This window comes from Rhagoletis pomonella, unplaced genomic scaffold (genome assembly GCF_013731165.1).
Source record: "Rhagoletis pomonella isolate Grant_MI unplaced genomic scaffold, Rhpom_1.0 Rhpom_scaffold_00004, whole genome shotgun sequence".
NCBI lineage: Eukaryota > Metazoa > Arthropoda > Insecta > Diptera > Tephritidae > Rhagoletis > Rhagoletis pomonella.
Window position 1 is genome coordinate 2,576,479 of NW_023458558.1, and position 27,904 is coordinate 2,604,382.

A 27,904-nucleotide genomic window follows, 5' to 3' on the forward strand; every position below is an offset into this window, starting at 1 on the left:
AAAACCCCACACAAATATTGCCACTGATATAACTTATAAAATGAGCAAAAAATTTTATATCTGGTACTAATAACTCATCACTGTTTTGCACTATTCACAATATACACACATATGGATACAAATTTTCACTACCAGTGGTGATTTACTTTCTTTGTGCAGCAGATGTAAGTTTAGTAGTGATTAAATTTTTTTCTCGTGTATTTTCTAAGCCTGGAAAAATTATACAGATTAATTTTCTTCAATTTTAATAACTTCTTACGGTAAACATTAAAAATATTGTGCTTTAGAAAACTGGAGATCGATAAGTTCCTGTTGAGCAGAGGGATTCCCGGGTGTTGGGGAGCGCTAGGTCCACGTCGATTTTTCTTTGTTGGTGCACTTTTCAGCGGTGTATACCATATGGGAGGCGTATGTGTCTACATCAGTATTGCATTTGGTGATGCTTGATGTTATGAATAAGCGCTATTGATTTTTGTGGCTTGCACAAAAGGTGCCAGCAGAAATTTATGTAAATACTTGCTTTTATACCTGCAATTATTGTTGTTTCTTATTCAAAGAACAAAAACGCTGTTTCTTGCTGACATCAACTGAAATGATTCCGTAAAACCGAAAAATAGTTCTGTGAAACTTTCAAAGTAGTATTAAAAATGGGAAATTTTAGCAATTTGCGTGGGTCCCCAAACCCCCCTAAACGAAAGAGGATGAACGCCGCTTTATGAAAAGTCACCCCTCAACCCCCTTCCCCCTTAAAACCCCTTGGGAGCTGTTTGAAAACAGCGGAAATTTGGTTTTTTTCTAAAACGATTATAACCCTCACTACTGCTTTCTCTGTTGCCCAAGAAGAGGGGCTGAACACCTTTTGCAGAGAGCACCTTTCTGCGTAGGCGGCCTTCGCCCGCACTTAGGGATTATAACCCTCACTAAGTAGAATTCTTTCTGTTTTGCTAAAGATGAGGGGCTGACCACCTTTTGCAGAGATATTTCGTGGATATTTTTTTTTTGACAGCTCAGCTTGGAAACTTGCAAAAAACACCATATTCCAACCGACATTATTAATAAATTAGTGCGCAGATATAGTAAATTTTTGTCTACAAGTGTGTGTAAAAGGTTTTTGATTCGATTAACGCGTTTGGGCACAGCTACCCAAAATCGTTGTACAAATTCATAGAGTACCCTTAAAAATACATAATCAGGAAAATGCACATATTTATGTCTTCGCCTTTATGCACAATAAATGTTATATACCCTTGGGGGCCCACCCTCATCAGGCAAACGGAAAAGCTCAAGTCATCAACTGGAGTCAAACGAAAACGCAAGTAAAAATGTGATTGTTGCCCATTTTTGTAAAGGCTCCCTATGGACCTATAAGGGGCCTAGGCATTTGGGAGTTACATTTTTGAAAACGGCAGTTCATGCCCTCCCTAAAGTGGGGTGTGGGAGGTGAAATATTGTACGGTTTGTTGACAAAAGAGTTGAAAATAAAGCCAGGATTTGACACTTTAAATACAAAACAAATTTGAGACACTTGACGGCAATTTAGCCATTAATTGTATTTCAATCTATTACAATATCATTGATAAATAGATATTTACATATGTATGAATGTATCTATATAACTACCGGACTAAACGTAGCGTTTCATTATATATTTGATAACCCAATTAAATATTAGCACACTCTCCAACTCTTACAAAACAAATAGGCAATTGGGGAACATTATTTACTTTGTTGAATAAATTTCGTTCTAACTTTCAAATCTGCTTTAAAATAAACCTAATGTGTGTCTTTTTTTTATACACTATCCAAGACACAAAACACTAAATTACAGTTTGAAAGAGATTTATTGTAATCAGCTCCCTTGTCGTAGCCAGTGACGTCGTTTTTTGTTTGAACATATGATTTCCCAGAAGACAATTTAGGTAGGCCTTCTTAAGTGAAGTTATTCTAAAAGGCCTACCGATGAAGGGCTGAAAAATGCTTCCATGATAATTACATTTATTTTATATAGTACTTACTTTAGCACGGTGAAATGAATTGATTCTCTATTCTATCGTTCTTGTTACTTTAGTACAAAAAGGGATCAATCTTGATTTAAATTTTAAATTTATGTGTGCATACGTGTAAAAGAAAGGGATCAAAAGGCAGAATGTCAAAACCATCACGGAAACGTCCCCCATAACTTCCGTTCGATTCACTAGGGTTTTGCCGTATCTTTTCTAACACTCCCCCCTGGTATATCCTTCGGATCTACCCCGTTCTCCGGTATACTCACGGAAAGTACGGCAAGTCTCGTGGCCGGTCGCTCGTATATACCAGCGCTAGTCTTCACCAAAGTGCTCCTCACCTGTTGGCCAGAGCCTACTCTAACAGAGATCACCCGCCCTTTGGGCCAGCAGCTTCTCGGACCGTTCGGGTACACTAGGTAGACGACGTCCCCTTCTTCAATTGGCTTTACCTTTTCGAACCACTCGCGCACCCAACGTCTCCAGAATGCATCCGCCACTTGCTGAGCACATCTCCAACCCCTTCGCATTTGAACTGCTTCATCAACAAACTCTATCAAGGGCTTCATTCCGCTGGAGCTGCCAATCAAGAAGTGATTTGGTGTGAGAGCCTCGTCGTCATAGTGATCCAGCGGTATGTAAGTGAGTGGTCGGTAGTTGACGATGGATTCGACTTCCATTAAGGCATCTCGCAAACACTCATCAGACGGTCGTTGCGATTGTAGTATCTTCGAAAGGACGTCTTTTACCGACCGGACTAGCCTTTCCCAGGCACCACCCATGTGTGGCGATGCCGGTGGTATGAACATCCACTTCATTGAAGAGCTCGTAAAGGCGCGTACAAGCTTGTCTTTGTCCATTTCGTTAAAGGAAGCACTGAGTTCTCACTGTGTGGCCTTGAAATTGGTGGCGTTATCACTCCAAAATTCCACGCCGTGTCTGGCCATAAAATTCCGAATGGCCAGGATACACGAATCGGCAGATAATGAGTACGCTATCTCCAAGTGAACCGCTCTCGTTGTCAGGCAAGTAATGAGCACGCCGTATCTCTTATCCGTGCTCCTGCGTACGGACACCAACAATGGTCCAAAATTGTCGGCCCCCACGTATGAAAACGGCCGGACAAAGGGAGTAACTCGGGCCGGGGGCAGGTTGCCCATCTTTGGTGGTCGTGGAGACGCATTGTGGAGTCGACAGATCTGGCACTCATGGTCAGATGTACATATATTTTTTAAAGCCATGCACGACGAATATTTTGGCGAGCACGTTCACAACTCGCATTCGTCTTTTTAATTTTTTTCTGTAGTACCGCAAATCCCGCGGAACCCGTGTGTATAATCCCTCATTTATGCGTTTGCGGGATTGGATTCCCCAATAGTACGTATATATGTCGTCAGTAGACACGAATAAAGGCGGGAGTTTGAAAGTTGACTGCGAAAAAAGACGCATAAAAAAACTCTAGCGTCAAAAACACTTAACATACTTCGCCGAAGTTTTTCAGAGGCAAACTCAAAACTCGCAAAATTTTTTTACGCGCCTTTTTTCGCCGTCAAAACACTATCTCGCCTTTATTCGTGTGTAGTGACGATGTATTTAACAACACTTTTGAATTGCCGCTTATCGCCGACAACGATAAAAACACTTGTTTTTTACATATCGCGCACCGTCTTCAAAAGAGACACAACTCAGAATTACACGTTCAAAAATGCGAAAAACTATTTTTTAGCACATGCTAATCATATGGGCAAGGAAGACTTTACCTTAGGGGTTTTCAACAAATGATTACAAAAATTTGCTCCACCTTTTGCTGGAAGGTAAATAAAAGTGCTGTGTTTTTAATGCATACTTTTAAAAATGCCAAATTTTGAGTTGTGTCACTTTTGAAGAACATGTGCGATATGTAGACGGCGACTTTATGATTTTTTTACCGATATATTTTAATATGTCTAAGTGAAAACACAGTACCTACTTATAGTAGAAATAAAATGTATAATGACTGAAAACGGCAACCAATTCAATAGTTATATTTTGTGAATCATTGCATCCAAGTGTTTACAGCATTCTTTTGACTTACGCGAATGCCTTTATATTTTTATTTTATAGTTCGTTTAAGCCATCAAAACTGCTGAGTATTTCAAGCTTCAAATAAAATATTTCCGAAGTAAGTTAGAAACTTCAAATCAACCGTACAGTTGATTGCTGTGTTGCCGGCAGCGATAGCAAGATGGGGTCATTATTTCGCAGTGAAGAAATGACCTTGTGTCAACTTTTTCTGCAGAGTGAAGCTGCCTACGCTTGCGTCTCAGAATTAGGCGAGTTGGGTCTAGTGCAATTCAGAGATGTAAGTACATTTTTATGAACTGAAAATTTGCTACTCTTATTTGTGTTATACTCGTATTTTAATCTCTAGCTCAATCCCGATGTGAACGTCTTTCAACGCAAATTTGTCAATGAAGTTCGACGTTGTGATGAAATGGAGCGTAAATTACGTTATTTGGAAAAAGAAATCAAAAAGGATGGCATACCAATGTTGGACACGGGCGAGAGCCCTGAAGCTCCACAACCCAGGGAAATGATTGATTTGGAAGTAAGTGGTCGGGTTGCAAATCTACATACATATGTACATATACACACACATATGCATATTTGTATATATGAAAAGATTCTTGTTAATTCTGATAATATAGTTTGCTCTTAATTAAACATATTATTTTAAGGCCACTTTTGAAAAATTGGAAAACGAGTTGCGCGAAGTAAATCAAAATGCGGAGGCACTGAAACGCAATTTTTTGGAATTAACCGAACTAAAACATATTTTGCGTAAAACACAAGTATTCTTCGATGAGGTGAGTTGGTTTATTTACTGCTTTTTTTCTTAAATGGATAATTGATATACATACACATTGGGCTAACCATAAGCTAATTGCTAACAATTTTTTTTTTGTTGTTTAGTGTGCAAACCAATACATATGTAGAATTGTTGCCTTAAGCACTTTTTTACACCAATATTTATTTGAATTTTCCAAACGATTGATTGAATAAAACACGTCTAAGTTTTTGAATTAAATATTTGACAAATCCAATAGTAATTGTTTACTAATCTACCATTGAGATACACTGTACAGAAATCAATTATGTACCTAACCATTTTTTCTAAACACAGTTATACATACATACGTGACCCGAATAACACAATGAATCTAAATCATTTTGAATGGAGCTTTATTTAATGTTACCTTGGCCTTTAATATGCTGTGTATTTTGGCATGCTGCAGTCGTACACGGTAACTTAAGTTTGCAAAATTTAAAATAAAAAACACTTATATCATTAAATCGGGCTTTTGGAGTTGAGATTTATTCGATACAAGTGAAATTTGTCAAGTTACAAACGTCTGCAGTGTGTAAAACTATTCGCTATTATAACTAATAATCGTATAGAAACAAGGGCTGGGACTATCTATATATTCAAATATACAAATAATACGTGTATCCGGTTAATATTTGTTCATTTTGTTAATTGGGCTATACGGATATTCTAACAGTATTTGATCGGACGCGTTAAAGTTGCAAAATTAATAAATATAACAAGTCATTAATACACGAGGGGCTATTTTATTGTCAATTTTTAGATTCGAATACCCGGATAACTGGATATCAATACAAATATACTAGTCGTATATCCGGATATTCGGATTTATTGTTCAAGTACTTGAATATCCCGATTTTCCAAATATACAAAAAAAAAATTTGGATGGAACTCCCAGCCGTAATATATACCCCCGTGCATTTTTTAACACAATTAAATATGTTTTAAACAACTGTTAAAAAGCTTTTAATAAAACACGCAATTGCACATACATACATATGCCTACAATAAAGACTCCTAATACCTTAACAATCTATCATTTGCACATGAAATGGTTAAAGCCCTTTCCTCTCTCTTAACACACCCTTACCACCAACCAAAAACCAACAGCAGGCACACTACCACAGCATCATCTATAAATTTATTTATTTATTTTCACAAATAATATGTGCATTTTCATTTTATTATGTGCGGTTTGAATATCTTTTCTCCTCGAGTAAATTATTCACTGTATTTTAGCTATGTTATGCTTTGGTGCTGCCTTTATTTAATTTCTTTTGATAGCAAACTTTCATTTGCTTTCTCTAATGTCATTTTTTCCTGGCCATTGCAATGGCAAAAATTGCAATGACTAAGTTGGGCATTAAATATTAATAATGCCCTTGTTATTACATTAATACAACTTAATAGTCATTACGACTGTTTCCACATGGTTTTTTTTTCAAGGTTCACAATTTTTGTCTATGTCAATGTCTAGCGGAAACTTGGCTTAGGTAAAAAATATAAATAACTGCACTCCTTTAACTACTTCGGCAAGCTTTTTTTTGTGGTAATAAATTAGGAGTTCCATAACAAAACGCAATAATTCCACTTGCTTATTACAAGGCAAATAATTATAAAAAAAATTACCTTAATGCATCTACAATGCTTTGCAATAAATTTTTACATAAAAACGCTCTTTTAGAAAAAGGACTTTTTCTACTGTAAGGATTGAACCCAGAAATATTAAAAAAAATTCGGTAAAATTAGGGTAATGTATTTTTTCTTACAACCTACATATACAGATAATTTCATCAAAATACCGGAAAAGAAAAAGTGTAATTATTGCATTTTATTTAGTTATTGTAACTAATATTCACATGGTTTTTCAGAGCAAAACGCTTAGAGCCAGTTTCAGAAGTAAATTTAAGTAAATATCCGCATGTGATTATGTGTATTTGGAAATTAATTTTCATTCTAAGGCCCAATTGGCCTAGGATGATGGCCTATTTCAGTAGAGATTGTTGATTAACTTAAAAAATTCGTTTTCAGATCACATACTTAATCTACACTTAAATGGTCAATATTGGCTATTTATATATGAGATATGCAACCCTGTGTTTGTATCAAACACTCAAGATTGATAGATAAGTTGCGTTCCCTAACTCGCAAGAAGTTGCAAGAATTTACCAGAAAGCGTTCTCGTACTCGGTTCTCTGACTTCTTTTGCTTTTTGACAGTTTAACAGTTTTTAACCCAGGAAAGTTGGCGAACGCAACTATAGGTTGTTTTATAGTTGTTTACAGTGGATCTGAAAGCCAACGAAAGTCAAATGCCATTTAAATAACAATCCAAAATTAAACTTAAGTGCCGCTTAAATATAAATTTGAAATTGGTCCTAAATATTCAAGCCGCATTTAAATGCCCAATGATGGCTTTTTAAAATCTTCAACCTCGACTTTAAATACGAACTCATAATTATCTTATATGCCACACAATCCTTAATCTGAAATTGACCCTTATCAATTAAATTGTATATTAATAATTTTATCTTATCTTATCCTTGTACTTTTGCTTTCATATTTCTTTTAAATACAAACAAACTTTAACAATTGAGTAGAAGTTTTGAGACTTTCGTGGTTTTCCAGCCATTTTCGGTTTAAGTAAATAACCCAAATATATGTATCTAAATATTTAAAAAAAATTTCATAGACTAATTTTCTTTTGTAAACGCTCTTAGTATTAGCAATGTTTATAAGTACAATAAATTGTTTTTTGTATCTTTTATTTATACCCCTTTACATTTGATTTTCTGTTGCTATTTTTAAAAAATACGTATATTAAAAGTTCAGTTATGCAATACTTAGACTTGACTTGACTTACCTAGAAACTTAGACGCTATTACTTTCTACATTTCTCTTGTTGTACATTTTCTCTTTGTTTTGATTCTCAGCACTTGTAAAATTGTAATTGTTGCACACGTAAAATTGTAAACGTTTAATTTGCTTTTACACCAAAATCGATAAAAAATTACCATTAAAATAAATGTACATATTTACACGTGTCAAATTGTGATTTCTTTATTTGCTTTCTGTCTTTGTTTGAAGGTTTGTTTTTCGATTGCCAGGTGTACAATTTTCAAGTCAAGTCAAGTGAAGTCTAATGGCTGGTTTCTCCAACTCAATTTAACTTAGTTTAGCCACTTTTTGGACTTAAGTCAAAAGTTAGCCTACGTTTTATACAGCATATTCTTGACTAGGTCGAGGAAATTGACTTAACTAAGTGAAGTTGAGTTGGAGAAACAAGCCCTAAGTCTGGCATAACTGAGCTTTAAGAAAGCCATATAATTTGACGCATGATAAAAATATAGTAAGGAAGAACCGCTGAGAGGCACTTTTAAAATTCTAGATGTTTCCAAGCAATTTAATTTTTAAATTTACTCACAAACACACACAGATATTTTCATTTTCTATCTCAAGAAACAACAATTTCGAACAATTTAAATTCTGCCTTATCCTGAGTTTCGCCAAAAAAAAATTCACCCGAAAATTTTTCATCCGCCTATAGTAAATACATGGAAACGGAAAGTGAACTGTGAACCGGTTCGGCGAAAATGATACTCATGATAAGTCTAATTTTTTATTTTCAATTTTGGGCGTGTGTGAGTTCTATTGGGAAAGCTGGTGAATAATATTTTTGCTATGGTGAGACAGTTTTGCCAATCTACTGTGTGAAATGAAATCTTTTTAGACAGCAGTAATTTTTTGATAACCGCAGATTTAGGCGGAATAAAATATTACAAATTGAAGTGAAATTAATATTTTAAGAAAACATCCACCATCGTTGATTGCAATGCATCAATTTAAGCTTTTATTTAACGAAAAATTACACACATCAACAATAGGAGTGTTCGCTATGCAACTGCCAGTAAGAATTAGCCAGTAACAAAATTCGGAGAACAAGGTACCTTACTCTCCCAAAGAGAGAAACTTACTAAGTCTGCGTTCAAACACGGAAACTCGAGTTTCTTATTATCGGCGATTTCTCTTTTGGTGTTGCCCTTTGCATTCACACACAGACAATTTTGTACGCAATTGTTGTTGTCAGCTGTGAATCGCCAACTTGAATTACTCAGACGAACGAGAGCACAAAGCGTGTTTCCCGAGTACGGGCGACTCGGTACCCGTCCCCTTTCCTCGTCGCTCTCTCCCCTACAAGCCTCGAGTTTCCGCAACAAAAGTTTTCGTGTCTGAACATCGACTTAGTTTTGCGCGAACAGGAATTAGCAAACATTAGCAAGCTTCACTGCCAGCTGGCGTCCACAGTTGCATTTCAGGCATAATACATTTTTTAAATTATTTCAGGTAGAAACCAAAACAGGACCTATACGTATATTTCATCTTATTCTGACTTTCTTCAACATACGCTTCAATTTCATTGTGGAGGTCACGGTCGGATTTCCTATATCGACAGTGGTGTCGAGTGCGTTCCGATTGCGAATACAGCTTTTTCAGCCGAGTACCTTTCAAATGTTTGGAATTAATTAAATTAATTGAATAAACGAATATTTACATACTTCTTTTATTAATAAATCGCAAAAGATTGTTCATTTTTAAATTTAACGAACTCGTTGATTCAAATTAATGTTGACAAAAATGCAACCGTGTGCCACAATCCTGCTTGCAAAATCTAGTTGTGTTCGCGTAGCTGTTAATTGTTCATGTTTATCAAAACTTACAAGTTTTTGCGTTCGCGTACGCAAAAAACTTGCAAAGTAGGGGAAATTGAGAGAGCAAAGTGACATTTCATTTTGAGGGGAAGCTGCTGGTTTCTGTTGGAAAAATTTTTGCCAACAGCAATTTGCCAACAGGAAAACAGCTGATCAAAAACAGCTGGTTGGCATTTACGCAAATCAGAAAATTGAATTTGATGGTTTGGACATTAAAAATTACAAAATGCGACTAATTAAACTTGTAAGAAATAAGTAGTTATTTCTTTAATCAATAAACTGTGTCAGTATAACACTTTGTGATGACTTATCGTATGTTTTAATTTTACACTTTTGAATGTAAACAAAAATTATATCAGCTGTTCGTCTAACTTGCAAGTTTCAGCAAATTTTCTGTTCGCGTACTATTTGGGATATTTTTCTCTTGTGAGAGAACAGATGACATTTAGCCGGTATTTGGCAGTTGGTTCGTTTTTACTGGAGATTTTAAACGAACGCACCTTCTAACTGGCAAAAATTTTCCCAGCACGAATTTGCAACTTCCCTTCCAAATGAAATGTCAAAATTGTGCTCTCTCCTTTCAACGATTTGGTAACAATTCGTACCAACTTGTACAAATTTTTTGCCTAGCGAACACTCCTAATCTTTGCGATAGTCAAAATTTTCTATGCATTTGTCAAAAATTTCCCTAGCCTCATGAGCTACTGAAATTTTATTCACCTCGTAGTTGTCAAAAATTTACTCGCCGCGAACTTTGTTACCGATTCACACACGCTCTTTATATGATTTATATGATTCTGGCAAACATAAAAAAATCATGTCCGACAAATTGAGAGAACGGTTCTACCTTGCTATGTTTTTATCATGGTTTGACGTTTGAGTTTGCTTGAGCTTTCGGCATCGTCATCCTTTGCTTACAGCGCTAAATGAGCACAAAGTAAAAAGTCGCTATAGCTATTTTCTCAATTCGGAAGTTTTAGACCGACAGACATTCATAATTAATAATATTGAAATACAATAAATTTGTTGAAAAATATATTAGAAACTTAATTTCAATTATTCGAAATAATTTCGAGGCAAGTTGTCAGTATGGATTCTGGACTGTATTCTCTTCGTGCTATCGATAACAATAACTAGATATGTATGCACATAATTACTGGAATCATATTTGTATGATTAATAAAAATTTGATAAAAATAGGAAAGGAAACAATTTACTTTAAACAATTGTTTAATATGATTTATTAGGCCAAAACACAATAAAAAAACCGGAAGCAATTAACGTTTTTTGCATGTTTATATATATATATATTTTTTAAATAATATTCGGGAAAGATAGAGCGCAGACGCGCGTGCTATGTGCAAACTGCTCACGGAGGAAAACAATCGCAAGCGATGATGGCAACACACAAATTTGAACTTTTTTCATGTATCACAGTGTTGGGTAAAACTAATGCGAAAAACGCTCAGGCAAAATTGATTACTATTTAAAAAAGAAAAATAATAAACTTGGATAAAAATTGGTTTGTAAATTATTTATTTTTTATTCAAAAATCTCATATGTATGTATACATACAGATCGTCACCTGAAATACAAAAAGACGTAACAACACCGTAAATGAAATGGGAAAAGTCGTGATTTTTTTTCATAAAACGATGTGGCGAATTGCAATTCGATGAAATCCATCATATGAATCAAAAAGTGAATTTGGAATTTTTTATTAGTTATGACTTTTTGCATTTCAACGATGATGTTTGTTACGTGTTTTTTGCATTTTAGGTGACGATATGTATGTGTTGTGTGTATGTACTATAAGCAATTTATTGAACTTGTTCCTCCCAATACTGTATATACAAAAATGTACGTACTCTAACTGCACATCCTTTGGTTTTATTTGCTCCATTTCTTCAATTCTTAATTTATATCATTAATTGTTCGGGAACTTCTATAAGTACTTATGCTTTCAATCTTCACTTCCGCTGTTTGCTTGCAGTTTTTGTGTAGTCTCCTACTAAAATACACACAAAAAAAAAAAAAATAAGTTCAGTTTGTTTTTTTTTTAGCTTTTTGTTTAAATTTGAGTTAAAAAAGTTGTTTGTTTATTTTCCTTTGTTTCGTTTCTTTGTTTGACACGCCTGCGTTACGTTCATTTGTTATCTGCAAATCAAATCAAACCAACTCAAATGAATCTAATAAAAACAACACCCACACGAAATATCCAACTTCAAACTGGCCACAAACAACATTCAACTGCTCAATCAAACTTTGTGTATCTTCGTTATATGCTACCCGTTTTGTACCTCAAATCCTGTATACTATAATTACCTACTTACATAAATCCACTCCCAACAATCAACCATCCCAACGAAATACTATCCCCATTCATCGATCTGTGCGCCCATTTTTTCGGTTATTATGCGTTTGTTTGTTGTAAAGACGGTGCCTACAGTTTCTTACAATACTTCCTCCTCCACTGCTACTTTTAAAACACGCTGGCGTTATGGACGGAGACAGATGGCCGATAACCAGAATGAGGATGAGCAGGCGCAGTTGCTGGGCGAAGAAGGCGTGCGCGCCAGTCAGCCGGGACAAAATTTGAAACTTGGGTAAATATAAAAAAAAAGTTGCATCTCAACTCCGCAACAACCATGCTTTCATGTTGTATAACAAATATTACAACAGAAAACTCGGATCAACGAAATGATATTGATGAAATATTTACATACATATGTTATTCTTTTCAAACAAGATTTTTACTGCAAAAACTAAACTCAGTTGTATCGTTGTGCCAAGACTCAACGAACCGGGTCTTAATTTCATGTCGAAAGTGGGAACTTTAAACCGCCAATTACTCGCTTCAACTTACTCATCTTAATGCACTTTTGGGCACAATGCACGGCCAAATACATAATCTCTATCTGATTTTATAATGATTTCGTTCCTCGATAACTTTAGTACTTGTGTTTGTTTTTGTTATTATTTGATCTACATATATGCTTATTTGTGGTGCATTGCTTAACTGTTTGTCAAATTTTGTTGTATCATTTACATTGTACTATAATATTTTTGTACATATTTATGTCCCACTGTAAGTGCGCTTTTGACTGCTGCAAAACATTTGAATATATTTTGAATCTAAATAGTTGGATAAGCAGCTTAACTTGTGAAATTTCGCCAAAGTTTTTGTCAACTAGACATAAAATGCATACATACATACATACATACATACAAAATCACATATCATACATAATGTAAATATATGTGTGTGCGCGCGCGTTTGATGATATCCTTGATCCTATTTCCTACAGTTCCATGGTCGCTCTACCTATACCGTGTCAGTCCTGTCAGTCGTGCTGCAGCAATCGTAAACTGGTGTTGGCATTTAAAAATCTTTGTTATTAATACATATATATGAAACATTTATCAAACCTAAGCGGAAAAGAATATAGCACCGAAAAATGCACATATAATTTGTTGGCATTTGATAAAGTCACAATCACATCCTCCCATTTATGTACATATGTACTTGATACATATCGCATATTCAATCAAATCTCCGAAATATACACATCAGTCTTGAAAGTGTTGGTTATTGGATCGCGCAAATGGTTAAGGCTCCCAGAATATTTGCATTAGTCTTTAACTTTAAATGTTACACTAAATCCTTTGCTAAAATTATTGCTAATTCAACTACTAATATCAATTGGAAAATAATACTTAACTATGGTGATGGTGCTTAGGCAGTGCAGGCCAAATACTACATACATACGTAAATGTAATTATTTTAATTATTTTGCTCACTCTTACAATTACACCTACGTATATTCTCAAATGGCATTCGAATACTTAGCATACGATTTGTATATTTCTTAAAATTTGTAGCAGGAGGGTGGTCTCAATACCACAACTGAGTCGATGACACGCGCATTAATCACCGACGAAGTGCGAACTGGCCACTCGATGGGTCCAGTTCAGCTTGGGTATGTATTGTATTGCTTTATTAAGAAATCAATGCCAATGGCTTAATCAATTAAATATAAACAAAAAAAAAATACATATACTCAATGGCTCAAATGCAAAATATGTGTGTACATATGTATACAGTATGTAACAAAATTGAGCAAGTGAAACTATTTACATACATGTGGATATACAGTTACTCCCAAAATTGAGCGTACGGCTCTTGCTTTGTTAATATTCGCAATGTTTTAGATGCTAAAATTTTCGGTAATTTTGTATTAAAATATGGCTTATATTTCAGCAAACTCCATTTAAATCCAAGAATGATACTGTGTAGAAAAATTAAGGAAAATCTGCAAAGTTTCAGCAAAATCGCCAACTTTTTAATACGAATTTCTAAAAAGAATTCAGGTATGCTTTTTCATAGCCCATTAAATTTCAATATAATAATGTGCAAATTTCAAATCTCTAAAAAATTGCGTTGGTTTTTGACAATTTTTTTGTTGACTGATTTTTTATATGAAAAAAAGAAATGCGTAGGGCAGCCAGCAAAAATATTCTCAAAAATCAACGCGAATTTTTAGACATCTGAAATTTGCACATTATTATACTAAAATTTAATGGGCCCAAAGTTATGGGTAAAAATCGATGGTCCTCTTCAATAACGGCCTTAAGTGTTAAGTGTTAAGTGGCACATGTCTCAAATCCTTGTCTAATTCATGTCTAACGGTCTGATTATGCATACTTCGCATAACTTCGCACAACCATTTGTACCAGTGCACTAAAAGTGTAACTTAAGAAAATGTGATGCAAAATCTAAACTCAACAGATCGTTAAGTTTTTAAAAGTTCTGCTAATTTCTGGGCAATGGAATACGGTGAAGGCGGATTCATCGTTCTAGTTCTAAACTCTCTTGCAGAGAATGCAACGCAACAATAACCACATGGAAGAAAAGTTCTGAACTAAAACGATGAATCCGCCTTAAGAATATGTATGTTCTTATTTGAAAAACATTTTTTATTGCTGTCATAAATTTTCAGCCCAAATACATAATTGTGTGGTACAATGAAGACATGAAGAAGAAAAATGGTTTTGTGCGTACCAGCAATTTTTCCCTGCACTCTCACTTGGGAGCGTAATTTTGCTATTTGACAATTCTACAGGCTTGCATCGTGTCATAATTACAGTAACAGCTCTTCCAAAATATTAAAATGTGGTTTTTGTTGTGTCATAGCAATCTACATAAATATTAAATAAAATTCATAAATACCGTTTAATTTGCTCAATTCTGCTACATATTGTATACATATGTATGTATGTATGCCTTGCTCAAAACGTTCTCCGCTCAGAATAAAAAAAAATCGCACACATTCTACAAAAGCGTGTTGACTAAACATTGTTAATTTTAAATCTTATCTACTTAACATATTCACAGTTTAGACATAAGCACATGTATATCGCTCGTTTGCCAGAAAAAACGCTTTCAAGTTTTCTTCAAAACAAATATGTAAATAGCAACTAAAGGTGGCCTCAGACAGATGCGATATGATATCGTATTTTATGTGATAACGATAAAAAGTAAAGCCCCTCGAATTAGTGCTTAGGTGATAAGAAATCAAAAATCTGCAGCCCTAAAATGGAAAAGTGATTCATATCGTGCGATGTTGTTGTTGTTGTAGCGGCACTACTAAGCCCCGCCTATTTCGGTTCGTCCTTCAATCATTGTCTCAAGCTCAACTAATAGTAAGCCCAGGGAACGGGCAGTTTCAATATGGTCGGACCAATAAGGTTGGGCTGATAGGTGAGTGAGATTAAGCTGGTATGTAAAGAGTGATGTCGTGCGTAAAGTCTCCACATGCCGGACACTCATTGGGGATATTGGGGTCGAGTCTGAACAGTTAGCTGTTGAATATCCAGACCGTAACTGGGCCATGGTAATGCGGGTCTCTCATGGCAGTTAAAGCTGTGGTAGGGTGGAAGTCTAAATTTCTCCTAGTAGCGTGGAATAGCAGACGGTGTCAAAACGCCTTTGACAAGCCCAACGCTACTAGGAATCTTCTCTCACATGGGCCACGAGTTATTTGGTTGTTTATGGCGTTAAGTGCTGTGCACTTTACGGAAACCATGCTGATGCTTCGCTGGGGCCAGGTGGTGGGTGAAGTACGGGGGTTGCGGGGTCTCTTTGTTGGCGGGTTTCTCGGTTTTAACTGTGGAACCACTCTCCCTGATTTCCACACATTAGGAATGATGAGAGTGGCCAATGACAGGTTGAGGACCTCCTTTAGGTATGCTACTCTCGCGTGACCCAAATGTTTCAGCACCAGCATGCAGATTCCGTCGGGTGCAATGGCTTTGGAGGCTTCCACCCTCCCGATGCCCACCTTCACTTCGCCGCTGGTGAAAGTAAGTGGTGCACTGTTTTTAGGTAGTTTGTGCAGCCTCCTGGTCACTCGACGTTTGGCTCTGTCTACCGAAGTATGCAGTGCGAACTGCCGGCTAAAATAGCTCGCGCATTTCTTCGAGTCCAACGATGTGCGACCATCGAATGAAATTTCCACTCTGTCGTCGCGGCTGTTTGGGTTGAACAAGGACCTCACGGTTGACCAGAACTTACTCACTCCAGAAGCGAAGTTACGGATTTCAAGTGCTCACTTTTTCCGCTTATGCTGATTTAGCAGTTGCTTTATCTCCAAATTATGGTCCTTCAGGCGAGGATCCCCGGGATCGACCTGGCGTAAGTGGTCGATCATTTGCTAGAACAGCTGCTTCAGCCGGGAAATTTGAGCGGACTTCCGCGATGCATCCGGATAGTATGAAGCGAACCGCTGCGGCAGTGACTACCCTGCGGAACTGCCGTTCGCCAGCGTTTACGTCTTAGGGTGTGGGAGGACGGCGAAGTTGGTTCGGTGGTCCGCGGAAGCAAAGTCGGTAGGCTTATTGATCGAAATGGCTATGGGCTGATGGTCTGAAGCCAGCGTTAGCATAGGTCGCCATGTTATGCTATTTATCAGACCAGCGCTGGCAATTGTTACGTCTGGCGAGCTGCTGCAGTTGCTCACAATCCTGGTGGGGGCGTCGTCGTTCATAGTGCAGAATGTCAAATCGTCTATCTGCTCAGCCAATAGGTTTCCCTAACGATCATTTTACAGTCTTCAGTGCCAAAGGTCGTGGTGCGCGTTGAATTCACCTACTACCATTCGCTTTTAACCTCTGAGTAGCGCACAGCTCCGGACAGCTATGCTCTGACATTCTAGGGAGGTGTCCCTCGGAGCGATATCTTCTTTGTTTAGACTATACTGCACTGCACAGATGGTGTGGGTAACCAAGAGCTTCTGGTCGGCTCGCACACACGAGTTGGAGAGGCTGGTAGAGTGGTGTGAGAGGTGCGGGGGTAGGCAGGATTGCTGTTGATCAGGGGAGTTCCTTGGAGATGTGCAGGCTCTTGGGATTCTAGTTCGCACCTGCGCGTTGCGCGAGCGGGTAGCCGTGGAGGCGGATGGTGCCGTTTGACTTGAGCAACAGAAGCATGTTTCTGGTACGGGGTTAGGCTCAATGACCGTCCGGAGAAGAAAGGATGCGGAGCAATCCGGCTGAAAGGTATTGCTCCATGCACGTAAAATGATTGATGGGGTTCACCGATCTATACCCGATATAAACGGGGTTAGTTCGCCGAAATAACAGTCCTTGGTCAGGTAAAACCCGAGTCATTCCCATACGTAGAACCGGCTGTCGTGCGAATGAAACGATCAATTTTGCTCGCTGCGGTACAATTTTTTAACGCATCGTATCACAACGTTATACCGCATCTGTTTGAGCACTCCCGTATACCGCAGTGGTTTGTATTGATGGCATATCGTAAATTTTTGTATTGTTTTTTTTAGTTACACCCGTAACAGTGACTAAAACTCATAGCTGGTTTGGATTAAATTGTTTTTGAATATTTTTTTTTCTAGGCATTGTGTATACCGCGCAAACCTATTAGAAAATACTCGTTTTAAAGATTTTTATATTACAGTTTAAGAATTAAGCCTTAAAATGTGAGTTAAAATGTCACACTCGTCACCGTGGAATGAGCCATCAGAGATCAGTGAATTTTCTAAAATTTTTTAACTATATATTTTTAAACTTTACTATCCAATTAAATTTGTTAATAAAGTTCTGCACGGAGAACGTTTGAGCCACGTTTGTAAATAGCCTATTGACAAATTTATTATACAAACACTAGGTTTATGACTACACAATAGTACACACACTAGAGCCTACTAAAACAGCTTTTAAACAAAATTATTAAGTGCATTATAAGGAAGTGTTAAAATACCATTTAGTGTCCTTAACATTTTTTGTACTAAAATAGCTTTCTTTTCTTACTGTTGATATGCTGCTATTGCATTTTATGCGTATTGGTGCTTCAGCTCAGCGTTACTAATGCTTAAAGCCGCTTATGAAAGCGAATAATTTAATAACATAAACAAGGATTAAGCTTAAATTGTTGTATCAAAAACTAAAAGCATGCCTTTCATAAAAAGAGGTAAACAGAAACCCAGTCACATTGCTCTTCTTGTTTTTAAATTTCTACCGTTCGGTCGCCTAGAAATTACATCACAACACTTACAGGGCAATTCTGACTAAGATAGTAAAAAGTCTTTCGGAAGATAAATGAAAGACAGATGACAAGATAGTTCGAAATACTTTTGTTGTTCTAGCACAAGTCTTAGAAAAAAGCTTTCTCATTCACCACTCGTGGTGAAAAGTTATTTTCTGAGAAAGCACTTGTATGTACGTACATATATCATTTAGCTAGCGTTGTTCCAACAATCGAGTGTCCGAGTGAGCAAAGCGCAGGCGTGCCATCCGATAGACTCCAGTTCAATTGTCTTTTAATGCTGGCCAAAATGTGCACATTGTGCAGTTTCGCCTTCGTGTTTTCACACCAACGCTAACGCGCCTGGTATACACGTATACAGATGTTTTATTATTCGTGTGACCGGCACTGTTTAAGATTATATTGTTTTAAAATGATACAAATATATTTCTGATTTAATTTATTTTTTGAAACTGATTTTATGTCAATTTTTAATGTAATTTTTTTCTTTCTTAATTTAATTTTAATTTAATGTTTCGCTGTTATTGCCTTAAAAATAAAAATATTTTTTATTTCACTTAATTTTCAGGAATGTAATAAATTTTTTCTTTTAATTATTATTTTTTATTTTTTAGTTATTTATTTTATTTTTAAATTTTATTGCTTAAAAAAGAAATTTTTTAAATTATTTTTTTTCCTTTTTTGTTTTCTTAACTTAGTTTATTAATTTTTAAATTAATTTGTTTTTCTTTTGTTAATTTTATTTTCTTTTAATTGTTAGATTTTATTGTTTTGAAAAGAAAAATAATTTTTCATTAATTTAATTTATTTTTGCGACCTTACTTTACTTGTTTTTAATCGACTTCACAAAAAGGAAAAGATTATCAATCCGTCGGAATATTTTTATTTATTTATTTTTTTTTTATGTATGTTACCGCATAACTTTGGATTTCTTTAATTCTCTTATTAAAGGAAAGTTTTAAATCAGATCATTGGATCATGAAGCAAATAACGATAATCTTTAATTTTTATATGAGAATTGAAGTCGGTTTTGTGTTTTGCTTAAAAATTACTTGTTATTTTATTTTTTGCCTTTTTTAATTCAATTTTCTTTTAATTTCAAGATTTTGTTTCTAAAATAAAATTTCATCATTTTATGTGCTGGGTAGGAGCTATTTCGGCCGTTGAAATTAAAGCGAAAATATAATTTTCCTTTTTTCTCCTACGCGTTTCAATGCATTTTGCGTCTTCCTCAGGGAGTCTGCTTTATTTGAACGATAAACAATAAACAATATACATGGTTAACAATAACTATTACATACTCATCAAATTTGAAACTCAACAGCGTCGCTTTAATTGCAACGGCCGAAGCAGCTCCACCAAGCACACAAAATTTTAAGGAATTTGGCCCTATCAAAATAAGTATTTTTATTTTATTTTATTTTATTCTTAAGTATGTACTGTATGTACTCTTTTTTATTTATTTTTTCTTTTTCTAATTTTATTTTTAAATTGTCTTAAAAAAATTATTTCATTTAATTTTTAAAAATATTGTTACTTATTTTTGCTTTATTTTCATTTTATTTTATTTGTTCTTTTTTTAATTTAATTTGATTTTCTTTTATTTATTGGTTTTTATTGTTAATAAAATATACATGCATGTTCTTTTAATTTAATAAAAAAACGTATTGATAAAAGGCGAACAGCTTAACGATAAGACCTCCTCGTTGGCACATCTTTGAATTAGTCTTTCGAAAGACAGTAAAGAGCTTTCAAGACAGTTGCCAGAATTAACAATTGTCTTTCATTTAGTCTTTCGAAAGACAGTAAAGAGCTTTCAAGACAGTTGCCAGAATTGACAATTGTCTTACGAAAGAATTTTGTCTTTCATTTAGTCTTTCGAAAGACAGTAAAGAGCTTTCAAGACAGTTGCCAGAATTGACAATTGTCTTACGAAAGAATTTTGTCCTCATCGCAATTATTTTATACAATGGTTCAAAGTTTAATTTTCTTGATCGAAACTCCAATTTTAAAAACATTGTATGTGTTACGCGACCTCAGCCATAATTCCTGTCCTCGGAGACCTATAGTCGAATTTAGCGGATCTTTTTGAGCCGGTTTTGAAAAAATGTCAGCTAGAGTGATTAATGGTTTCATAAAAATGTTAAGCACCAAATTTAACTAGGGGTCACCGAAAAACAAAGCGGTTTCCTACGTATACAAAGTTTGGGATGCAATGGGGCAAACACTTTCTGTTTTTCTAATTGCGAAGTTATAAGAATATTATTCATAAAAAATACTGTTTCGCACATTATTTTTTTTTTTCTTTTGCTTGGATAATAGCACTGGTAATGCATATACAAATGTATGTGTATGAACTACCATTCTTATAAGAACTATCCGCCTTTATGCACCGAGCCTCGTACATTTTTAACGGCGGTTATATCCGTGAAATATATACCGAGAAATACAAAATTTAATTGAATTCGAAAAAAATAAACTTCTAAGCCCTATAGTTATGCACTTCACACCAAAAATATAGTAATAGGTACCCATAAACACAAATACAAAAGAAAACAGAAAAATAACAACAAATTCATAGAAAAAGTTAGCCAATTGAATAAATTCTGCAATACTATTTTTCCATTCCATATACTACACTTACATTGGCGCTCAAAATGAGCTTGCTTTTAGTTACCTGGATAAGATCAATGAGCGTGAAGATTATCTCCCATGGTTTGTACTAAAAAAAAAAAAAACATTACAACAATTTTATTCAATCAGTTAAAAAGTGAAATTCATTTTGTTAAAGTCTGAAATGCATTGTTCCCATTGTAAATTGTAGACGCACGCAAGTCCCGAATCGTGTACACATTTCGCTCATAGTCAGTTGTCTTGCTCGCCTGATTGTTTGTATGTTTGTACAGTATGTGCAATATCTTTACGTATGTATTCACATATCCATAGTACGTAAGGATCACCACCAAGCCACCCACATCGCCAAGTGTCGGACGACCAGCGTCCAGTTATTTTTTTAGGGTAAATTTTTCGCATGCGCAGTTGATTACATACACTTCATTATTAATACATACATATTGTAGGCGCACACATATTATCTATATATCATTTTATTTTAAGAATTCTTATTTTTATTCAAATTTAAGTGCGCATGTATGTACGTACATATGAGCCAAGCTAATTTTTCCATTGCACCATACCTACATATTATTAATTTATTAATCACATGTTTGCTGATCACGATGTTATTTACGTAACAATTAAAAAAAAAGAAGAAAACAAACAAGACAGAAAGAAAGAAAAGAATATGCTTTAAGCGTAGCATTAGCGTTCGGCCACGACTAATTTTTTTGAGTTTAGTTTTTGCATTTGTAAATAATCAACATTTCCATTTGCGTTAATTTATATATTTTTTTTTATATATTTTTATGTATTTATTTTTGTTCCACATTATCAATTGTATACTTTTTTTGTTTTTTTTTGTATATATTTTAATGGAATTTTTCTTTCATACATATGTTCTGAATAAAGCTTTGTTGCTGGTGTCATTTTGCGCGAGCGTTTGGCCGCATTCGAGCGGATGTTATGGCGCGCCTGTCGCGGAAATGTTTTTTTGCGTCAAGCCATGATTGAGTCACCGCTGGAGGATCCGTCTAATGTAAGTAAAAAATAAAAAAAAAAAACTAAAAACAAAATATAGCTTAAAGTACTACCTACCTACTTAGTAGCTCAAGCTCAAACATACCAATGCCCTTTGTATTTTGATTAAAAATATTATCCTATATTGGTTTCCGGTGTCACATGAAAATACGGCTTAGGGATCCTAGCTGGAAATTTTGTCTGATATTAATTGTTGTTGTTCCTTTCTTCACAATCTAATTTCTTTCAATTCCAATTTGTACCGGAACCTGGAGAACACAAGCTCGATTGGTCAGGCCAAGAGTGTTCAGGCACTCGCACCACCAGTTTAACTTTAACTACCTGATGATATCTGACGGTCATATTCGGATTCCATCAGTTTCGCTTGATATTGAAGTCCACGCATCTTTCTATAGCGTAGAAAAATGGATTCTCATATCGCACATTTGCTGCCAGAGTGCGATAATAATAAATAGAAATAAAAGAATAAAAATAGAAAATCTAAAATGTTTTCGCTTCCTGAAAGCAAACCTTTACTAGTTAATTTATGATTTTAACAATGGTCCATTGCAAAAACATCTTCCTAAGACAAAAATCTGGACGACTTAAACTAGCTTCCAGCTGCGTTTTTCTCGAGTTTGCTTACTTTTGTATATCGTCGTTTAAAGTACAAAGACGCGTATCGTCATTCTGCAAAACCGCGTAACTGACATTGGCTGCCAAAATTGGATTTGCTCACACAAGCTCTTGGCTCAATCCTTGTCCATTCGTCCTGAAATATACTAGGCAGAAAAGCGATTTCTTTATAAAAAAGAGAACCATTTTGAAATATGAGTGTTTTTACCCTCTAGAAAATAATTTCTACAACTTCACATACGTGGTTTTGCATTTTGCTGATACGCGGTTTTGCACTTTAAACGACGATATACGCTTGTAGATACATATCTATGTACCTCAAATTAACATCCAAACAATTTTTAATATTTCTCTTTTTTAAAATTTACGCAGGGAGATCAGGTGTACAAATCTGTGTTTATCATATTTTTCCAAGGTGACCAATTGAAAACGCGTGTCAAGAAAATTTGCGAAGGCTTCCGTGCTACTCTCTACCCTTGTCCTGAAGCACCGGCTGATCGTCGTGAAATGGCTATGGGTGTTATGACACGCATTGAGGATTTGAATACTGTGCTCGGTCAGACACAAGATCATCGTCATCGTGTTCTGGTCGCTGCTGCTAAAAATTTGAAGAATTGGTTTGTCAAAGTGCGTAAAATCAAAGCTATTTATCATACATTGAATCTGTTCAATTTGGACGTTACACAAAAATGTCTTATTGCTGAATGCTGGGTACCGGTGCTGGACATCGAGACCATACAACTGGCATTAAGGCGTGGTACAGAACGCTCGGGTTCATCGGTGCCACCGATTCTGAATCGCATGCAAACTTTTGAAAATCCACCGACCTATAATCGGACCAATAAATTCACGAAAGCTTTTCAGGCCCTTATTGATGCATATGGCGTTGCCGCTTATCGTGAAATGAACCCAGCACCCTATACGATTATAACTTTTCCCTTCCTTTTTGCTGTGATGTTTGGTGATCTCGGACATGGCACACTTATGGCACTATTTGGTCTATGGATGATACGCAAAGAGAAAGGCTTGGCTGCACAGAAGACCACAAATGAGATATGGAACATCTTTTTCGGTGGACGTTACATTATATTCCTAATGGGTGTATTTTCCATGTATACTGGCCTGATTTATAACGATATTTTCTCAAAGTCTTTGAATATATTCGGATCGCACTGGCATGTCAACTATAACAAGACAACGGTGTTAAGCAATAAGCATTTGCAATTAAATCCTGGCACTGCTGATTATGAAGGAGACCCTTATCCGTTAGGCATGGACCCCGTTTGGCAGATAGCCACATCGAATAAGATTATCTTTCAAAATTCGTACAAAATGAAGATCTCAATCATATTGGGTGTAATTCATATGATTTTCGGCGTCTCGTTGAGTCTACACAATCACACCTACTTTAAAAACCGAAATGCTCTGCTCTATGAATTCATACCACAGTTGGTCTTCTTGATTATGATGTTCTTCTATTTGGCACTTCTGATGTTCATCAAATGGAATAGATATTCTGCATTTAATGAGCGTAAGTACATAATGTTGCTCTGTTTTGTAGATATAAATATCGCTAGCTTAGAGTGAAAAGTTGCTAAGTCCACTTTTTATGAAAACTCATATTTTGATATAGGAGGCTAGAGAAATTGAATACGCATCGTTTCGAAAATTATAAAGGTACTTGTTTTATTTTTTCCTCTTCAAAGGAAAATTTGCTAAGTCCAAAAGAAGCACCACAAATCCGATAAGGCCAAAATAATACGACATCTTTTAATAAATATCGAATCGTTCAGATTCTTATGGAGTTTTGCTTTGCTTTAAACGCGCAAAATGTTTGATTCAAAGTCTTGCGAAATAGTTAAAGAAAATGGCCATAGGACGATTTTTTCCTATCCGGTAACATTTTTAAAATGGGACTTAGCAACTTTTCTTTCTAAGCTAGCGATATGTGTCTTAAAATCTCACAACTTAGCTTTTTTTCTACATGTAATTATTTTACATACATACAATATTTTTTATATTTATTAGCTCCCTACTCGGCTGGATGTGCTCCTTCGATTTTGATTACTTTCATTGATATGGTTTTGGGCAATACACCCAAACCTCCAGTCGGCAAGTGCGAAACCTACATGTTTGCTGGCCAGTCGTTCTTTCAAAAACTGTTCCGTTTTATTGCACTTTGTTGTATACCGGTTATGCTGCTTGGAAAACCACTAAAGATCATTCAAGAACGACGTCAAGCAAACGTAAGTTGAAGGATGCCTGTCATCATTTATCTTTTCTAATTCATCATGGCCATTCTTCACTTATTCACATTTTTCGTCAATAAGGATACAAAATCTGGCAGTTGGTCATTGCGTTTTGCGTTTTTTTTTTTCGCTCTGTTAGTGCTCATCCATAAATGAGTGAGATTTTAAAATTGATATAAAAAAATTAACAACTTCTTGATGCAACACAACTGAAGGGATCTACAATTTTATGTAGCTTTTTCGTAGAACGTGTAGCGCGCAACTTTGCGATTCAATCAAAAAATTTTAAGAAAACTAAATATTGATATTGTAACGACTGGCACAGTTAGCATCGGTACTTATTTGGAATGATGTGACCACTTCGCAACTTAAATTTTTAATAATACCACAACTGTCTTAATCAAATTAAACCAGGTTTGGTAGATGATAAAGGCAACCGAAGAAATAAAAAGTAACCAAACGTGGATAGATCTCTTAGGATATCTTGAATCACCTCGCTGTGTGAAATTTTGGAATCTCGCTACATTATGCATTGTAGCCAAATTAATTTGCAGTTTATTCAACTTTGCACATGAACACGAACACATACATTATATATTAAAAATCGAGCATAATAACCTTATTTTGCACTCTCATCTCCTCTAAATGCAATGCATTAATTTCGGTTTTTAAAATGTTTGAAATCACGGTGTAGAAGTGTTTTAATCATTTAATTTGTTTTATTATTTTGTACTTTTACCCCTATCTTGGCAAACACAAATAACAACGTCTTGAATCAAAATTAATGACAAAAAACACTTAAATATTTCCTACCAATTAAATACATACTATACAGGAGGAGGTTAGTTGTACTCGTAGTAAATACATATGTATATGTAATTGTAAAATTTGTGTAATCAAAAATATATTTAAAGTATGTGCATGCGTGCATTTACTATTCTAACCACTGTACATTCACTTTACTTAAAAAAAATCAGCGGCAAAATCTTACCGGCGCCACCAGTGATGCTGAGGTGGGCATGACCAATGGCATAGCTGGCGGAGTTGCAGGACATGGTGGCGGTGATCATCACGAAGAGGAAGAGTTGTCGGAAATTGCTATACATCAAGGCATACACACCATTGAATTCGTATTAGGATCTGTTTCACACACTGCATCGTATTTGCGTTTGTGGGCACTCTCCTTAGCACACGCACGTAAGTAAAGGGAGTGCAATTCATATATAATTCCTAAGAGTTTATTGAATTACAAATATGTAATGTATGCATATCCAATTCTGTATGCTAACGTTTCTTTTACTTTTTGTTTTGCTTAAATCTATGTAGAATTAGCAGAGGTTTTATGGAACATGGTATTGTCGATTGGTTTGAAGCAGGAAGGGTGGACCGGTGGTATTATGCTGACTATTGTATTTGCTTTCTGGGCCATACTAACTGTCGGCATTTTGGTTTTAATGGAAGGCCTGTCAGCTTTCTTACACACTCTACGTCTGCACTGGTGAGTTGACACTGTGATAATCACACTTAACTATAAACGACTATATTTTTTCTTTTATTTTGTAGGGTTGAATTCCAAAGCAAGTTCTACAAAGGCACGGGATATGCTTTCCAACCATTTGCTTTCGACCAAATTATTGAAAATGGCGCCGCTGTCGCAGTTGAAGGTGCCGAGTAAATCTAAACTATTAAATTTGTTTGGGTTATTTGGAGTTCGCTACAATGTTGGTTACGCCACAAGCACAGTACATTAGAAAGGAAAAATTTATGCACACATACAGTTATATCGAAATAAATAATTAAAGATGTATTTATGAAGTCATGGGATTTAATGTATAACATACATAAATACATATAAAAGTTCATCAACAATCTTAGTAGAATTGCATTAACGAGAACATAATCACATACATATATAAATATATAATACATAATTAATTTAAAATCTAATGATGCTTACTGTCGCCTGCCTCTTAAACTTTCAAATGAGATTACTCCATATTTTACTCATAAATATGTACATAGGTATGTATTTTTATGCTTCATATAATTTTAAGCGGCACAAGAATTTATTACTTGAACGTTAATTTTCATCAGCAAAATAAACTATACATAAAAAAAACGTATATACTTTCTATGTACATACACAGACAAACATGAATTTAAAAGCTTAGTTCGTTATTTGCAGGTAATCGGAATATGCATTTCTATTTTTTGTTTTATAATTCTAAACATAATAGCAATTTCATACATTTTCTATATTTACTAATAGTAGTCTTTATAGAGTATTCAAAACTAAAATTATATACCAAATATCTTTAAAAGCCACTTTCTTAACAAATCCTGTGTAATGCATTAAGCAAGCATCTCAAAGTAAGAAGTCTAATTCATAGAAGAAAACAGGTTTGAAACTTAAGTGTATTGTTGTAAGAATCTCACCTAAAATTGTTGCTTAAATCAAATTACAAATTGTGTCTGTAAAGTTTTGCGCGCCAACTGCGCCACTGAGTGATGGCTTAACTTATTTGAGTAGCTTATACTTGTCTGAATATAATCAAATACAATGTAGTAAAAGTTAAAAATTTGAATAAATGTTATGGCAGCCACATGGCGAAACGCAACAGATTTGGTTTTTTGTTTTATCGGGGGTTGAATGGACATGAAGGGTGTTTAAACAGTTTTGCGTAGCACTCAATATTTTTATTTAATTTTCATGAAAAAAAAAAATTTGTAGTAACGAAATTAAATATTTAATAACAGGTTATTTTATTAAAATTGAACAACTTCAGTTTTAACAAACAAGTTGTAACAAAACTCGGGGCTATTGTGTTATAATTTGCAAAATATTGGACTGCCCACGTCCAAGTTTGTGCAACCTATTTGTGCTAGTTAGGGGCCATATAATGATTATATACACTCTTACTGTGAATTAATGAAACCAACCCAGCAGCCCAGTCATACAAATCCTATTTACTAGGCCGATTATTTAATGCTCTGAAATTAAATTAGAAGCGAATGAATTAACTTAGAACCGTTTAGTTAAAGCAACTATTAAACCTTGAGAAAGCACAAGTCATTTTTCACAAAAAGCAAGAAATGATTATTATTCAATAGAACGTTCAGTTAGACATAACGAGATAAACTTATGTAGTCATATGTGGGCGGTATCACGCCCATTTACCAAAATTCCAAATATTGTTACTTCTTTTCAAGGGATTGTTGTTAGTATTATTTTGAGTAAATATT

General features: G+C 35.2%; 1 protein-coding gene across 3 annotated transcripts; it reads left to right on the forward strand.

Annotated features, from left to right (window-relative positions):
- Window positions 1–67: 67 nt before the first annotated feature.
- LOC118736811 (V-type proton ATPase 116 kDa subunit a1) lies at window positions 68–27,283 on the forward strand. Of its 3 annotated transcripts, none has more exons than XM_036466858.1 (11): window positions 68–164; window positions 4,107–4,344; window positions 4,414–4,590; window positions 4,721–4,849; window positions 12,014–12,183; window positions 21,669–21,795; window positions 22,785–23,943; window positions 24,441–24,658; window positions 25,639–25,858; window positions 25,988–26,159; window positions 26,225–27,283. In XM_036466858.1, the coding sequence occupies exons 2-11, from the start codon at window positions 4,228–4,230 to the stop codon at window positions 26,334–26,336; spliced, it is 2,601 nt and encodes an 866-aa protein (XP_036322751.1). In that variant the 5' UTR covers window positions 68–164; window positions 4,107–4,227; the 3' UTR covers window positions 26,337–27,283. The 3 variants fall into 3 exon arrangements, with proteins under 3 accessions (XP_036322751.1, XP_036322753.1, XP_036322752.1); XM_036466860.1 differs by having other exon boundaries at window positions 12,092–12,183; window positions 26,225–26,404; XM_036466859.1 differs by lacking the exon at window positions 12,014–12,183 and adding an exon at window positions 13,460–13,557 and having other exon boundaries at window positions 26,225–26,404.
- Window positions 27,284–27,904: the final 621 nt, after the last annotated feature.